Below are 18,554 nucleotides of genomic sequence, written 5' to 3'. Positions count from 1 at the left end.
TCATCATCTTTCGAGGAAAGGAGTTCCCTTGCCAAGGACAGGGAAGGGGCTTGCTAATCAAAACCTCAAAGCTGTACAAGTTCAGGGTTCTATTAAAACAAAAATTTTAGGGGCAGCTAGGTGGCATAGTGGATACAGTACCAGTTCTGGAGTGAGGAGGAACTCAGTTCAAATCCAGCCTCAGACACTTACTAGCTTTGTGACCCTGGGCAAGTCACGTAACCCTGATTACATCCAAAAAAACAAAACAAAGGAAAAAAAACCTAAAACTTTAAATGAAATGTTTACACAAAACATCCTTCAGAGGTCAGCATTATGGCTGCCACACTAGTGGTCAGAGAGTAGCTGCAGCTTCCTCTTTTCCAGTATGCCTTCATTGGGTTGAGACCTAGAGGGGAGAAACTCCCATAACCAGAAGTCTGAAACTTGCAATGTGACAAATAAAACCAACTCACATACCCTGATGTGAGTCAGCTTATCCTTTTCTTTACCAAAATATATGGTAAACCAACAAACTATTTAAAAATAAAAATGATACATCATGCAAGTAGTAATTGTGTTACCTTCCACAGTCCTATGTGTAATAGGGAAGTGATGCCACGTTTTTTAAGGCTATGCCAGTGGAACACAAGGTCTGGTAGATTTTACCAAGCTTACCAAGAGGGAAATAGGTCTATACTCAAAGGACTCTGTGTCTGTCACCTGAGGCCCAGCAGGTACAGAAAGGCTCATTACCTTTTAAAAGTGTATCCAATAGGTGGTAAGCTTCTCCAATCATGGCTACTTATATTAAAAAAAAAATAAAAACATGGCAGGATTTCTATCTGCATTGGTGGAGACTGAAATCAATAGAATCAAAGACCACTGCAATTTTCACTAGCAGCATAAACCTCAGACTTACTATCTTGGGGTTATTAATGGTTGCAGTATGTCCAAACTCCGTAATCATCTTCCAAGTTACATGGTTAAGAATCCGCACCTGTTTAAAGAAACAAAGTCAGAGTTGCTATCATGCTTTGAACAAATGCCCGTGATCAGTTCTCAAAGTGTCACATGCACATACTCCCTACCTTTTCATCGTAGCTTCCAATGGCCAAAAACTGGCTGCTAGGGCTCCAGGCAACAGCCTTGATACCGAGTGACCACTCATAAGCACAGTATGTTGACAACAACCGGCCATCCAAGGAATACAGCAGAATTTTATACTGCAAACAAGACAATTTGATTCTCAAATTAAGCTTTCAGAACTTTAGAACCTTTCAGACAAGCCACAATGTCCTAAGAGCTGAGATTTATATGGCACTTTATACCACTCTTTACAAAGACTTTCATTTGAGTCTAATAACAGCTCTGAGAGCAAGGTCCTCCTGTTATTAATATCCTTATTTTACAGATGAGAAAGCTGAGGCTCAGAACCTCAGCGACTCTTCCAGTCACAGTTAGTGAATGTCAGGGGCAGAGATTTGAGTCACAATTAACAGTAGTTAACAACAAGTATAGGATGTCAGACATTTATTTTCATTTCAGTGTGACGGAGAAGTTAAGAAAAGGTGTACTTGTTATCTACTTCGGCCCCTATTCTGAGGCCTCATTTTGACATGACAGTGACATGAAGACTCTGCCAGGGAGACAGAAGGCCTCTTGTAGACCTGGTGAAGGTCTGCATAAAAGCAGCAAGTGAAACAGCTACCTAAAATAAGCCCCTAAAAATAAGTATTTTCTTCATACCTCCAAACAACTGTCCCAAGCTGCCAACACACATCCATTTGGAGCCCACTCAATCCCAGCAAGATCTTGGGTATCTGTGTCAAAATGCTTCAAAAGAGATGAACATGAGAAAGGGTTATGGGTAAGAAAATAACCAGAAGAAATTTTTTAAAAGATTTTAGGCCCCAAATTATTTTTTAATTTATTTTCTATTTTTAGTTTATTACACTTAGTTCCACAAGTTTTTGAGTTCCAAATTTTCTCCCCCTCCCTCTCCTACCCTCTCCCCACCAAGACAGCAAGTAATCTGATATAGGTTCTACATATGCCTTTGTATTAAACTTATTTACACAATAGTCAAGTTGTAAAGAAGAATTATAACCAATGGAATGAATCATGAGGAAGAAGGCACAAAACCAAAGGAGAAGGAAAAAAAATTTGTTTTTTAAATACAACAAATAGTTTGCTTCAATCTGCATTCAGAGTCCATAATTCTTTCTCTGGATGTGGATAGCTTTTTCCATCATGATAGACCCCAAATTATATACAATACGAATGTTCATTCAAACTTGCATAGGAAAACAGATCACAGGCTCACAGATTTAGAGCTGTGAGGACCTTGGAGGTTACTGAGTTCAAGCCCCACATTTCAAAGATGAGAAGCTTGGGGCCTACAGGTTAAATGATCTGCCCAGGGTCACAGAGCCAAGAAGCGTCTAAAGCAGGATTTGAAGCCGATTCTTTCTGACGTGGAGTCCAGAGGTCTAGCCACTTGTCATGCTGCTTCTAAGTTTTTCCTACTAACCTGAATATAGCTTCCAGGGGTAAATAACTCTTCCCTACATTTTAAAAACTATTTTACTGATGCCTCCTGCTATCATATCATAGTAGTTTCTTGATATGCACTCCACCTCCAGAACTGAACCCTCTCATAACTGATGGTGTTACTGCCCCAGGGGTCACCCAATTCTCTGCCAAGAGTCAGTTTCATTATGCTTTCCAAAACAGCACAAGAATTCTTTCTAGTTCCATTCTGGTGGTCATTCTTCTGTCTAGTGTCCTCTTGGTTTTGCTTGTTTCATTCAGTACATCTCAATCTTGCCACATCTGTTTTTCATATGCATCTCCTCTCTGCTAAGGTTTCCCACCCCATTCCTCCACAGACAGTCAGGGTGGTATGGGCAGAGCTGGCTGGGGAGCCCCAAGCTCTCAGACCCCCTCCTGACACACAGAGGCTCTGGGCAACTCATTATTCAGGAGCTCTCTACTTCAATGGAATTAAAGGCCCAGGCCCTAACTTGACATTCACATATCTCCCACTGTGTTTCCAGGTCTCTGAAAAAAGTCCTGCAAGGAATTTTTTGGTACCCATTGAACACTTATTTCTGCTGTTGGCCTTTTTGAGATATATGACCAGTGGTGGTAAAATGGTGTCAAAGTCTATCTCAGTAATTGAGCTCCTTTTCTTCCCTAATTCCAAACTGTTTTAGAGAACAAACAGCTCCAGAAATGCAAATTAAAATAACTCTGAAGTACCATCTCACACCTAACAGATTGGCAAAAATGATAGAAGGGGAAAATGATGAATTTTGGAGGAAATGTAGAAAAATTAGGACACTAATATAGTGTTGGGGCAGCTAGGTGGCACAGTAAATGGAGCACCAGCCCTGAAGTCAGGAGGACCTGATTTCAAATCCAGCTTCAGATACTTGATACTAGGTGTATGACCCTGAACAAGTCACTTAACCCCAACTGCCTTGCCCCACCCCCAAAAAATACTATTGGTGGAATTGCAAACTTATCCAACCATTTTTGAGAACAATTTGGAATTATGTCCAAAGAGTTCTAAAATTGTGTATACCCTCTGACCCAGCATTATCACCATTAGGTGTTTCCCAAGGCGATCAGGGAAAAAGGAAAAGAACCTACATGTACATGTTCTAAAATATTTATAGCAGCTCTTTTTATGGTGGCAAAGAACTGGAAATTAAGGGGGATGTCCATCAATTAGGGAATGGCTGAATAAGGTGGTATATAACTGTGATGGAATATTACTGTGCTGTAAAAAATGGAGAGCAGGTTAATTTCAGAAAAACATAGAAAGACTTGCATGAAATGAAACAGAATGAAACAAGTAGAGCCAAGAGAATATTGTATACAGTAACAGTAACTGTCTGAAGGGTTACTGTGAAAGACCAAGCCATTCTGGGTGATGTGAATATTCAAAACAACTACAAAGGACCTATGAAGGAAGATGCCATCCACCTCCAGAGAAAGAACCGATACCTACAAGTGCGCATTGTATAGTTTACACATGTATGTGACCGGACCTTCTCTCTTTTCGGTTTGGAGGGAGAATGGGAGAAAGCTCGAAACTCAAATAACAACAAAAACCCCAAATGAAAACAAATAGCGCCACCAATACTGTCTTCCCCATGGCCTCTCCAACACTCAATGTTTCCATTTTTTGTCCTCTTTGTTACTTTTGTGAAGCAAAACCTCAGAGTTGTTTTAATTCTCTTATAATTATCAATTTGGATCATATACTCACATGGTCATATATAGTTTGCAATTCTTTATTCGACCTCTTCTCAAGGGGAATGGCTCATGGTCTTATACATGTATATTGATACTCTGTATCATGGACAGCAGGCTTTTCTCAATGATATTGGACACACTGTTTTTTTTTCCATTTGCTTGTTTCCTAATTCTGGGTTGTGCAGAGGCTTTTAAATTTTATGTAATCCAAATTACTTCTCTTATCTTTTATATTTACCTCTAGGCTTTGTCTGATTAAGAATTTTGAACTCAAAGTTTTAAAAACAAATGTTAAAAAATTATTTTCACATGCAACTGGAAAATAAGATACACAGGCAATGGGGAACAGAAATCTATCTTGCCCTACAAGAAAGTAGCGGGGAAAGGGATAGGGGTGTGATAGAAGGGAGGGCAGACTGGGGGAAGGGATAATCAGAATACATGCCATCTTGGGGTGGGGGGAAGGGAGATATGGGGAGAAAATTTGGAACTCAGAATCTTGTGAAAATGAATGTTGAAAACCAAAAATAAATTAATTAAAAAAAAAAGAATTGTCTCCCATACTAGTCATGAAAGGTAATTCCTTCTGATGGCCTCTTTTTTAATGATGTGGCCTTTTATAACAGGTTGTGTATTCATTAGGTGATTACTGCAGTGATTGTGTGAGATGTTAATCCAAACTTAATTTCCAGAAGTTCTTGTCAAAAAGGGAGTTCTTCCCCCAATAATTTACATCCTTGATTTAACACTTTCAAACACTGAGCACGAGCTGCCTCTGATTATCGCTTATCTAGTCTATTTCAGTGATCTGTATTGCCAATTTACTGATTGAAATCAATGATTACTGTTTTATAATATAGTTTGTGGTCTGGTATTCAATGCTCTCTTCATGTTTCATTATTTACTCCAAATGATTTTATTATTATTTTGTCTACTCCTATAAAATATTAAAATATCATTGTGATGTTATACTGCCAGCTCTGTAAACTAATTTAGGTAGTGATATCATTTTTATAATGTTAGCACAACCCAACCATGAATTAAATCTCTGATTAAGTCTTCTTTTATTTCAGGAAGAGTCTGTAGTTCTCTTATGTAAGTGCTGTATATGGCTTAAAAGACTAGCTCCCAGATTTTTTGTACATTTAAAAAACTATTTTGAATGGAATTTCTTATTTTCTCCTGGTTCTTTTTTATATTGTATAAAAATGCTGATGATTATTAAGATTTTGTATCTTGCAACTTTAATTAATAAATCAGCTTGATTAGATTCTTGGCTGATTCTCTGGAATTTTCTAGGTAAACTATGGTGCCATCTGAAAAGAGGGACAATTTTATTTTCCTTACTTTGCTGTTAAAACCTTTAATTTCATTCTCTTGTCTTTTCAATATACTTAAAATATTTTAGATAAAACTAAGATAATAGTGGGCGAAAAAGAAAGACCCTTGCTTGACCATTTTGTATTGGAAAGGCTTCCAAGGGTTTCTTTATAGCAAAGAATATTAGCTCTTGCCTTTAGATATTAAAAAATTATTTAGATTAAAAAGTCGTATTAAAAACGGGATCTTTCCATGTTTTTGATTTTTAGGGTTTTAATATAAATTAGAACTGTATTTTTTTCTTTTTCTTATTTTTAAATAACATTTTATTTTTCCCCTAAAATTAAATGTAAAAATGATTTTTAGCATTCATTTTTAAAATTTTGAGTTCCAAATTCTCTTTCTCTCCTTGAAATGGTAATATTTTTTCTTCTGGTATTTTTCTTTCTTGTTTTTATTATTTTTCCACTTAATAGTATTTTATTTTTCCAATTACATATAAAGATAGTTTTCAACATTTTTAATAAGATTTTGAGTTCCAGATTTTTCTCCCTCCCTTCTCCCCTCTCCGAGACAGCAAACAATCTGACATAGGTTTTACATGTACAATGATGGCAATCATATTTCCACATTGGTCATATTGTGAAAGAAGAATCAAATCAAAAGGGGAAAACCATGAGAAAGAAAAAAAAAAGTGAAAATAATATGCTTTGATCTGCATCCAGACTCCAAAGTTCTTTCTCAGGAGGTGGACAGCATTTTCCATCATGAGTCTTTTGGAATTGTTTTGGGTCACTGTACTGTTGAGAAAAGTCTATCATAGTTGATCATCAAATGATTTTGCTTTTACTGTATACAATGTTCTCCTGGTTCTGCTCCCTTCACTCAGCATCAAGAACTGTATTTTTTCAAAAGTTTTTTCTCATACAGTTAAATAATCATGTGGATTTTGTTGTTTATACAATTACAGATGCTAGTCATTTTCTTAATGTTAAATCATCTTTGAAGTCCTGGTATGAATTCAATTTAGTCATAGTGAACTATTTTCTGGTTATACTATTCTAGTCTCCTTGACATGTTTTGTTTTCCTTCTCTCATTTGTCTCTGCTTGGTTTAGGTATCAGTACTATATTTGTCTCAAAATTAATGCTTAACTGTTGAAGATCACAAAGTAGCAAAAGAATTAACATTAAGTCTGATACTATGCTTAATTTGCTGCAGTAAACTAACTACAGGCCTAAACATGAGCTGTAAGAGAGCAGCTATGCTATAAATAACTTATATACTAAGAAGAAAAAGTAGAATCATTCTATTTTGAAAATTCACTACCTCTTCTACAGCACTAATGTACACTGAATTTACCAATATGTGGCAGTGCAAAAATCTGAGTTAAAAAAATAGTCCCTGACTTCTAGGAATGTAAAAAAAAAAAACATATCTAGTATAAATCTATCCTAGTAGCTTAAGAAATATACCTCCAAAAAATATTTTCAGTAGTAACCAGAAATGTCTCACCCTCAAGAGCTGCCAGTCACTACACACAAAGAGGCTAATATAATCTTTGCAGTCACGCCTTTCTGCCAATGCCATGTAGCGGCCATCCTTTGTAAAGCTTATTCCTATCGGAAAGATTAAAATTTAGTGAATTTATGAGGAACAGACATAAAATCAGAGGAGTTATTTTCTGCAAAGAATGAAAGGAAGAAAATAGGGCAAATAAGGGAAAGTAACAAATAAAAATTTCTTTAGATAGTAGGTTAACACACAGTATTCTTTTTTTTAACTTAATTTATTTAATATATTTAGTTTTCAGCACTGATTTTCACAAGAGTTTGAATTACAAATTTTCTCCCCATTTCTACCCTCCCGCCCACTCCAAGATGGCATATATTCTGGTTGCCCCGTTCCCCAGTCAGCCCTCCCATCTGTCACCCCACTGCCCTCTCATCCCCTTTTCCCTCCTTCTCTCGTAGGGCAAGATAAATTTCTATGCCCCATTGCCTGTGTATCTTATTTCCTAGTTGCATGCAAAAACTTTTTTTGTTGTTGTTTTTGAACATCTGTTTTTAAAACTTTTGAGTTCCAAATTCCCTCCCCTCTTCCCTCCCTTCCCCCCCTCCCTAAGAAGGCAAGCAATTCAACATAGGCCACATGCATATCATTATGTAAAACCCTTCCACAATACTCAGGTTGTGAAAGCTTAACTATATTTTTCTCCTCCCTAACCGATCTCCCTTTATTGAATTTTTTCCCTTGACCCTGTCCCTTTTCAAAAGTGTTTGTTTTTGGTTACCTCCTCCCCCTGTCTGCCCTCCCTTCTATCATCCCCCCTTTTTTATCTTCTTCCTCCTTCTTTCCTGTGGAGTAAGATATCCAATTGAGTGCGTATGGTATTCCCTCCTCAGGTCAAATCCAACGAGAGCAAGATTTACTCATTCCTCCTCACCTGCCCCCTCTTCCCTCCCTAGAGAACCACTTTTTCTTGCCACTTTTACACGAGATAATTTACCCCATTCTATCTCTCCCTTTCTCCCTCTCTCAATATATTCCTCTCTTATCCCTTAATTTGATTTTTTTTTAGATATCATCCCTTCATATTCAACTCACCCTGTGCCCTCTGTATATATATATACATAGACACACACATATGTATATATATGCATACATATATATATATATATATATATGCATGTTCCTTTCAGCTACTATGATACTATGATATTGAGGTCTCATGAATCATACACATCATCTTTCCATGTAGGAATGTAAACAAAACAGTTCAACTTTAGGTAGTCCCTTATGATTTCTCTTTATTGTTTACCTTTTCATGCTTCTCTTGATTCTTATATTTGAAAGTCAAATTTTCTATTCAGCTCTGGTCTTTTCACTGAGAAAGCTTGAAAGTCCTCTATTTTGTTGAAAATCCATATTTTGCCTTGGAGCATGATACTCAGTTTTGCTGGGTAGGTGATTCTTGGTTTTAATCCTAGCTCCACTGACCTCCGGAATATTGTATTCTAAGCCCTTCGGTCCCTTAATGTGGAAGCTGCCAGATCCTGTGTTATCCTGATTGTGTTTCCACAATACTCAAATTGTTTCTTTCTGGCTGCTTGCAGTATTTTCTCCTTGAGCTGGGAGCTCTGGAATTTGGCGACAATGTTCCTAGGAGTTTTCTTTTTGGGATCTATTTGAGGAGGCAATCTGTGGATTCTTTCAATTTCAATTTTACCCTCTGGCTCTAGAATATCAGGGCAGTTCTCCTTGATAATTTCTTGAAAGATGATATCTAGGCTCTTTTTTTGATCATGGCTTCCAGGTAGTCCAATAATTTTTAAATTATCTCTCCTGGATCTATTTTCTAGGACAGTGGTTTTTCCAATGAGATATTTCACATTGTCTTACACTTTTTCATTCCTTTGGTTCTGTTTTATAATATCTTGATTTCTCATAAAGTCACTAGCTTCCACTTGCTCCAATCTCATTTTTACGGTAGTATTTTCTTCAGTGGTCTTTTGGACCTCCTTTTCCACTTGGGTAGTTCTGCCTTTCAAGGCATTCTTCTCCTCATTGGCTTTTTGGAGCTCTTTTGCCATTTTAGTTAGTCTATTTTTTAAAGTGTTGTTTTCTTCAATATTTTTTTGGGTCTCCTTTAGCAAGTCATTGACTTGTTTTTCATGGTTTTCTCGCATCACTCTCATTTCCTGTCCCAATTTTTCCTCTACTTCTCTAACTTGCTTTTCCAAATCCTTTTTGAGCTCTTCTATGGCCTGGGACCAGTTCATGTTTTTCTTGGAGGCTTTTGGTGCTTTGTTGACTTCTTCAGGCTGTCACCAAAGAAAGATTCCAAAGTCTGAGACTGAATCTGAGTGCATTTTCACTGCCTGGCCATGTTCCCAGCCAACTTACTTGACCCTTGAGTTTTTTGTCGGGGTATGACTGCTTGTAGAGCAAAGAGCTTTGTTCCAAGCTTGAGGGGATGCATTGTTGATTTCAGAGCTATTTCTACACAGCCAGCTCTGCCACACCAGCACTCCTCCTTCCTCAAGAACCACCAACCCAGACCTGAGGCAAATCTTAAGCAAGCTCTGCACTCCTGCTCTGATCTGCCACTTAATCCCTCCCACCACATGGGCCTGGGGCGGGAAGTAACCGCAGCTGTAGTTCTGTAGCTGCACCTCCCCCACTGCCCCTGGGGCTGTGGCCAAACTGCGAACTCTGTCCCCCGCAGCTTTTCCCACTAACCTTCTCTGTTGTCTTTGGTGTTTGCGGGTTGAGAAGTCTGGTAACTGCCACAGCTCACTGATTCAGGGTGCTACAGCCTGTTCCGCCCGGCTCCCTGTCTGGTTGGTCCTGCCGCCGCCCACGCTGAGCTCCGCTCCCCTCCACTCCATGTGCGATAGACCTCATCCAGAGACCATCCAGGCTGTCCTGGGCTGGATCCCTGCTTCCCTCTGCTATTTTGTGGTTCTGCAGTTCTAGAATTTGTTCAGAGCCATTTTTTATAGGTTTGTGGAGGGACGTGGTGGGGAGTTCATGCAAGTCCCTGCTTTCCAGCCGCCATCTTGGCTCCGCCCCCCAACACACAGTATTTTTCAACCAGACCTGTGATTTCATTTGTATAGGCTGCTCCTGGTGAGGAATTTCCTCTACCAATCTACATTAGCACCTTCTCTGAAGTGTCCCACAGTCACTGAGAGGTGTAGTGACCACCTCAGGGTGGCAGAGCCAGAAAGCGCAGGGGTGAATCTGGAAGCCAGGTCTTCCCAACTTGGAGGTTCACTCTCCATCTACTACAAAATGCTGTCCTTCTTACCATACAAGGACTTCCAAATGTGAAAGAATTATAGTAATACAGAATTATACAACATACTGTTTCAATATTAAATGTAATCTTTGTTAGATGACTCAGAAAATACTTCAGTATCTCCTTGTACTTCATCAATTGTTACTATACTATTGATGTTCAGAAAACATCGGAAATATTGATAGGATATCAAATAAAATAACTCTTACTGTGTGTGCTTTCCACTTTAGAATCAGCTTATTTGGCTAAAGGAAACTTAAGTTACTAGGTTGGACAAAATTATACCACCTCGTTTTCTCTCATCTTAAAAAGTCTAAGTCCTCTTGTGTCAGAAGTCCTTAAAATCATTTCCACTTTTTAATATTTAATTCAATTAAAAAAATCTATTAAGTACCTACTTAATAATATGCCAGGCATTGTGCTGAGAATGTAAAAATAAAAATGAAATCAGCAGTGCCCTCAAGGAACTTATGTTCTACTGGGAAGAAACAACATGCACACAGATAGAGAAAATATATAATCAAAATAATTTCAAAGAGGAAGGATCTTAACAACTGGAGTGGGTCAGGATAGAGTTTCTGTATGAGCTGAGTTTTGAAGGAAGCCAAGGATTCTACAAGGTGGCAATGACAAAGTACATTCTAAGGAGAGCAAACAGCCTGTGGCAAAGACAGAGAGATGAGGTAGAATGTCGTGGATAACACTAAACACTAAGCAGAATAACGGAGCTAGAATATAGAATGTGTGAAGAGTGAAATCTTTTCATCCAGTGGCACTACTTCCAGACATATTCCCCAAAGAGGTCAAAGACCGAGAGAAAAGATTCCTACAGACAAAAAATATTTAAAGCAGCCCTTTTTGTGATCGTAAAGAACTGTGAACAGTGAGCATCAAGTGGGAATGCCTGAACAACTCCAGTACATTAATTTAGGGTATTATTACTGCATCATAACAAATGCTGAACAAGATGGACTCAAAAAACCTGGGAAGACTTATATGAACTGATAAAAAGTGAAATGAACAGACCCAGGAGAATAATGTACGTGGTGGCTCCAACGCAGTAAAGGAAAACAATCTTGAGAGACTTGAGCACTTTGATTAATGCAGTGATCATGACTGCAGAGGATCGATAAAGGAAATATGCTTTCTTCTTCTTGGTAGAGAGAGGTGATGGCCTAGAGGTACATAAGGACATAGCCTCTACTAGATTTGTTTGCTTGACTCTATTTATTAGTGAGTAATGAGAATGATACAAAAAAAGAAGTAAAAAAGGATCAATAAAACATTCTTAAGTATACACCCAAGAGAACATAAAAGGTTTGGACAAGGTCATGGACAAGCAGGGCAATTGTTACTTTCATGTTAAATATAGTATCTACTATAAAAACGGCAATGTAAGAGAAGTTCACTTTCACTTTTGTTCTTTATTTACTGAAATCCTAATTTTAAAAATTAATAGTCATTAATAGACATGAACATTTAAGTTCATAAAAAAAGAACATTAAAAATTTTCTTTGTAAAAGGAAGCAAAGGAGTCGTCAAAGTATGGAAGGCTTTAAAAACCAAATAGGAGAATTTGTGTGTTGTCTTCAAGGGAGGAAGGAGCCACTGGAGCTTGAAAAAAAATGCATTTAATAAGCATGAACATTTCCATATAGAAGGAATGGAAAACTAACATTGCATAGGAAACTTTGAATCTACCACATATAGTTTTTTTAAAATTATATATTAAACAATGATCCAAGACAATCCCAAAGGACTAATGATGAAGCACACTGTCCACCTCCAGAGAAAGAACTGACATTGATTGAATACAGACTGAAGCATGAAATTTTTCACTTTCGTTTTTTTTTTATTCAAGTCTTCTTGCATAAAATTACTAATATGGAAATGTTTCACATAATTTTTAAGTACATATTAAATTTAACACAACAGTACCAACACTACTTCATTTGTGTGACCCCTTCTGAACCTCTTGCTGCAGTCTGCTGTGTATTTTTAAGAATATTTCATTTCTTTTTTCCTTTATTTTTGCGTCACTATCACTAATCCCCCTTACTGCCTTCCATAATACTGCCTCCCAAAAAAACCCACTCCCTCCTGTAACCAGTAAGTATAGCGAAGCAAAACAAAGCCATACAATGAGTGTCCAAAAATTGATATCTTTTGCATCTCTAGTGGGAAACATGATCCATCCCCAGTCTCCTGGAGTCATGATTGGGCATCTCATTGATCATATAGGTTTTCCTTTCCAATGCTGCATTTGCTGTTCTCCTGGTTCTCATCCCCTCACTCTCCATCACAAGTCCTCCCAGGCTTTGTTAAATTGGTCTCTCTCCTCCCTTACCATAGCTCGGCCCACTCTGTGTTCTGTCCTCCACCTCTCTTCTCTCCCTATAACGTCTCATGCTATACCCACAGCTTCAACTGTCATCTCCATGAAAATGACTCTCAGATCTTTATATTCAGCCCTAGTTTTTTTCCCTGAGTTCCCGTGTGGCATTATCAACTGCCTATGGGAATTTCAAAAGCAGACATCCCACTGGCAGCATCCCAAACTTGACATGTCCTAAACAGAACTCATTGTCTCTGCCCCCAAACTATTCCAAACTACTCTCTTACTCTTGAGGGTACCACCATACTCCCAGTTACCAGTTTTTCAACTCGATTCTTCATTCCCTTACTTCACACATTCACTCAGGTGCCAAATCTGGTCATTTCTTCAAACATTTCTATGTCTCTCCACTCAGCCTCCATGGAGCTCAGGCTTTCATCACCTCTCATGTGGACTACTACATTGGTCTCCTTGCCACCAGTCCTCTCCCCTATTCCAGCACATTGTTCACAAGCCACCAACATGATGTCATAAAGTGTAGGTTCGATCATTATGCAATAATCTCCCGTGGCTCCCTATTACCTCCTAAGATCAAATATGAACTTTTACAATGAGGACCCTTCCTATCTTTCCATTCTTCTTACACAATACTCACCCCTCTATAAATCCCATGGTCCAGCTATACTGTATTACCTGCTGTTCCTTGAACTAGATGCATCATCCCTTCTCTCCACGCCTTTATGCTGTCTCTCCTGGATGCCTGGGAGTGTTTTCCCTCCTCACCTCCACCTTCTAGATTCTCTGGCTTCCTAAAGGAATTAGCTCAAATACCACCCTTCCCTATAAGGCTACTTTACACCTACTCTGTGTGTATTTTGTATATACCTATTTATGTATACATTATCTCCTTCTTTAGACTATAAGCTCCTTGAGGGCAGGGACTGTTTTTGCTTTCTCTTTGTAACTCCAATGTTTAGCACAGTGCCTGGCACATACCAAATGATTAATAAATGCTTATTCATTCACCAATTGCATTACATTCATCATCCATAATTTGTTCAGTCATTCCCCAAATGACGGACACCCAATTTGTTTCCAGTTCTTTGCTACAACAAAAAATGCTGCTATAAATATTTTTGAAGGAGTCTTTTCCCTGTCTTTACTATCTTTGGAGTATATGTTAGTAATGTTTAGCACTGGGTCAAAGGGTATGCGTAATTTAGTGACTGTTAAGGTTATACTTCCAAATTGCTTTCCAGGACAGGTGGATCAATTCATAATTTCACCAATGGGGCATTAATGTGCACACCCTCCTACAACCCATCTAACAATTGTCATTCTCCATTTCTGCCATCTGACGGACACGGTGGGAGTCATTTTACTTTCCAATCTCTTATTATTAGTGATTTATGGCATTTTTTCATATTGCTGTTTCCACTGGGCCATGGTCAGATATGCGCTTGAGGAATATCAATTTGGAAGAGACTAGATGCAGAGACACCTATCAAGAGGTCACTGTAATAGTCTAGGTAAGAGGTGAAGAGGGCTTGAACTAGGATGGTGGCTCCTGGAGCGAAGAGGACGGAGAGCAAGGTATAGTGTGGCAGCAGAATTGACAAGATTTGGTAAATGGTTAGTTGTGAGAGGGAAGAGTAAAGATAACTCCAAGGTTGTAAAACTGGATTTCTAGAAGGACAGTGCTGCCCTCAACAGAAGCAAAAGAAGGTTGGGGGCATATGAAAATGAGTTCTACTTTGGACATGCTATATTTAAGATGTTCGAGAGACATTCTAGCAGAAATATTTAACATGCAGTTTGCTGATGAGGAGCTAAAATTCCAGAGAAAGAATGGGACTGAATAGATAGATCAGGGAGCCATCTGGATAGACAACTTGCTTTTAAGAGAGGACATTATACTCAGATAATATGCCTAACTGTACAATGATGATAAATAAAATGATGGTAATAACCTTAATAATAAACACACAGCTTTCCAATCTCTTGTGGAAACATAAAAGTATTTTTTTGACTACTAAAAGAAACACAATGAATAACTTAGATAATCTAGCACATTATTCTGCTCAATTCCTCAGAAAATTATTACTGCACTTTGCTGATTCCAGAGTGGTACACCTAGCTCATTTTCGGTGTTTAGATTAAATAAAGCTGGTAGTGTATTATACATTTATGCAAGTAAATTAGTGAGATGAATAACAAATTCCCATAGCCCTTTCCTCCACAACAACCAAATCAATTGCCTCCAGAAAGGGCATGACCTTTGCCTACCCTATGGATCAACTCATCATCCCCGTGACTTCCCAGACCCAAACTCCCTTCACTGGCAACCACTCCCCTATGCGTATTGTTGTGTTCTTTTCCTCTGTTAGAATATGACCTTCTTAAGGGCATGGACTGTATTACTTTTTGTGCATGTATCTCTAGTGCTTGGCACAGTCCCTAGAACATAGAAAGCTTTCATTTATTTCACTCGTAGGGGGATGATAACACAATTTTCCTTTTACAAACAGACAAACAGAAACAAAGGTTAACAAGTTCCCCAAGATTATAGAGGGAGTCAATAGAAGGATCAGAACGAGGTTCTGCTCAAGTCTTATTTATGTTCTAGCTAAGTGTCCTTTGACTGATGACCAGCCATCAGGTTGAAAGGGATGCAGAGATATACAATTCAGTAGCACAGCTTGATTGGTATATACAACCTCAACTCTTTTTTGTAGCCCTATTAAAAAGATGCTCCTGAGAAGAGTTCTGATACACTTACCCTGCTGACAGGCTTTAGGATACTTGATGTAAGATACAGATTTTGTACACAGGGACCAGACCGTTATCCGTAGCTGTGAGAGAAAAGAGGGAAGAAAAAGAGGCAACCTGTGTTAAGTTTTCAGATTCTAAAACAATGTCTAATTCACATACCCAAATAAGACCTTCCAAAATGACAAAGTTTAGGAAACTTACATATTTGTTTACTACTGGGGATGAAAACAGAAAAAGTGTTAGTTACTTCAAATTTTTTCTCCCTACTTAATGTTTAGTAGGATATATGCTCTTACAAATCATACTTAGATAAGAAGTCCAATTTTTCAAAATTTATATAAATATTTATGTGTATATATATTCACATGTATATTCCACGTGCTCACTCATATAGTCCCTGTTGTTAAAAGTAAAACAACGTTCAAACTAATCTGTTTTAATTTTACAATACAATTTTATCGAGTGCTACAAAGTATTATAAAATAACTATATATTTTCACATAAGCCAGCTGTTTTAAACTATCTAATCCATTAATTTCTGCATCATGAAACAGTGTATAGGTTTTCTCCAAAAAAGCAAGTTATAGAAAAAGCATTCTCCCTCCGCCAAGCATATCAATTCACTATTATCTGCAAACAGTTTATCTAATTTATAAGACTGTCTTCCTTCCCAACATCAAGAAAGATTTTGAACTACTGACCACAGTAATGACCAACAGAGACTTGATGGCCAAAAAAGAAGGGAATAATTGCTTGAGCTTACATGTACAGTTTCTCTTACTGAATTCAAAAGAATTTTTGGATTATGCCTTTTATCAGCTTAACACCTCTTCTTCCCTTAGCACGTGTAACTGAGAATTGAATACGTAGGATAAAATAAGGCCATATCACTCTACAGTTTATTAAGCAGCTCTGACATATGGAGCCCTGGAGCAAGTACTTTAGGAAGATGCTAAAGAAACAGATGTGATCCTTACATGCAGTATTGTTGTTCTGTACAAAGAACAGCAGACAGTCAGGCCCTGACAGACAGATACCTTGTCTAGTGTCTACACAATACAAAACAGGCACCAACTAAACCTAAACGATTAACATGGAGACAGGAAGAAGCCCACTCAAAGGTTGCTACTAGGTGGCCAGTACCACCCCACTGATGCAATAGCAGACAAGCAGCTTTTCCTGCCATGCCATACAATCTCATAAGTTCACTATCACACCAACACTCCAGAACTCAAGCATGACCCAAACAGAGCATCGTGAATTTTACCAATTTTGGTTTTATCCTTGAAAGGAATTCAGCCTTGACAAGAATTTTCAAGATTCTCACAAGTGTCTGTCAATGCTTCTAACACCACATTTCCAGTACCTTTTTTTGAGTTCTAGGTTCTAGCAAATACTGTTCTAGGTACATAACCTAAAAAAGCCACATCAGAGAGCAATCTCAGGTTGGAAGAGCACCCAACAAAGTTTCAAATGACAAGTAGTCCAGAAAGCAGAAATATGATTTAAAATAGTAAATCTGAATACATCTGCACTGTAACTGAACAAAATCCCAGGAAGAAGAATATATTCTGAATGACCACTTCCCATCAGTTCAAAGTGACTTCTAGAAATGTTGGAGGAATCTGGAAGAATGTGTAAAATGTCAGTGGGATAGAAATGTGAGAAATTATTACTGCATATTTGAGGTTAGCAAATACAATATCAAGAACTGGAACCACAGCACCACTGGGTATTGAAAAACAAATATGATTTCAAAGAGCTCGGAACCACTAGATGCTCTTGCCACTTTCTGAGTCTGGGGTTTAAAAAGGAACATGTTAATTAACTTTCTCCACTTCCTCCCTATCTTCTGCCTGAGGAATAGGATGCCTGCCTTACAAACAATTCATGGGGTGTTTGGAATATTTCTGGAAACACTTATCCACAGGCATAGAATGCAGAAATCATAAAGGAGGCCAAGTGAGCTGCAAATAGGCATCTCCGCAGGATTCCAAGGTCACAGACAGAACTATGTGAGCAGGACATGACCATCTGCCCTACTATTCAATTAAAAACAAATACTTGGTGCTCCATAGTAACAGCAGCAACAAAAGACAAATGTGTTCATCAGAGTCTCCTGTGAACTTTAGTACTCCTAAGTGAAGGAAATACGGACTTCCATTGTGACACTTTCCACATTTTAGTCAATGGTAGGCCACAAAATAAGAAATAATGATTCATATGATACCTGAGAAAGTGACAAATAAATAATGGAGTACAATGAGAGAACCTTAGAGTAAAACTTAGGAAAAGGCATTAGAAATCTCATACTATCCTTTACAGTGATTTTGCTCCCCACCCTAGAGAAGCAATCACAAAAAAGTAGTCAGTAAACTCCACAATACAAAGACTATTTCAAGAACAACAACAAAACACACACACGCTCTCTTTCATTCCATCAATCCTATTTATCTCATATATATTAAAAAAACCAACTGAAGAGTTGTCCGTGACATATCTATAGTGACAGCATCTATATTTGAAGAAAAAGAACACTCTTACCTAGCCACTGTCTGAAATGTTCATTTTATGATCACCCTTGAGTTACATCTTCTGGGAGCTAATCACCTCAATGGCTTGATTTAACTGATAAACAGTACTCCTCACCATCTTTGGTTCCAGGGAAACTATATGAAATGTCAGAGAATTCTATCAACAGAAAACAAAAGCATGGAATTCAAGGAAACTGAATTTGAAGTTCTAGGATACAAAGGTGTTTTCTAGTTCTACGTTTTCACAAACCTACCTGTCCAGTTCATCTATAGAAACTAAACGGGTCCAAATATAGGCTATACTAAATGAGGTCTCTTTGAAAAGAAATACACACACACACACATGTACAACACACAAAACACAAAATCAACGTACAAAATAGATATAGATTTGCCCTTCCCCAGAAAGTCCCACCTGAGATTGCCAGCAAAGAGAAAGAAAAGATGATGGAGAAAGCTCAGAAGGAAACAAAGAAAGCTGAAGATCCTGAGAATAAGATGGAATTTAATAATGTGTTTGGGCTGCAGTGTCAATGTATGTTCT

The 18,554-nt window shown here is 38.0% G+C and overlaps 1 protein-coding gene across 1 annotated transcript in view; it reads right to left on the bottom strand.

Moving 5' to 3' along the window:
* Positions 1–18,554, bottom strand: part of WRAP73 (WD repeat containing, antisense to TP73) — a 41,940-nt gene that overhangs the window by 5,217 nt on the left and 18,169 nt on the right. The window contains exons 5-9 of the mRNA XM_036743430.1: positions 15,484–15,556; positions 7,081–7,184; positions 1,729–1,815; positions 1,071–1,205; positions 902–979 (exon numbers count right to left, since the gene is read on the bottom strand). Coding sequence (XP_036599325.1) covers positions 902–979; positions 1,071–1,205; positions 1,729–1,815; positions 7,081–7,184; positions 15,484–15,556 — 477 coding nt within the window. The remainder of the gene's footprint in view (positions 1–901; positions 980–1,070; positions 1,206–1,728; positions 1,816–7,080; positions 7,185–15,483; positions 15,557–18,554) is intronic.

The sequence above is a fragment of the Trichosurus vulpecula genome, chromosome 2, assembly GCF_011100635.1.
Source record: "Trichosurus vulpecula isolate mTriVul1 chromosome 2, mTriVul1.pri, whole genome shotgun sequence".
Taxonomy (NCBI): Eukaryota; Metazoa; Chordata; class Mammalia; order Diprotodontia; family Phalangeridae; genus Trichosurus; species Trichosurus vulpecula.
This window is presented reverse-complemented; position numbering and strand designations above follow the sequence as displayed.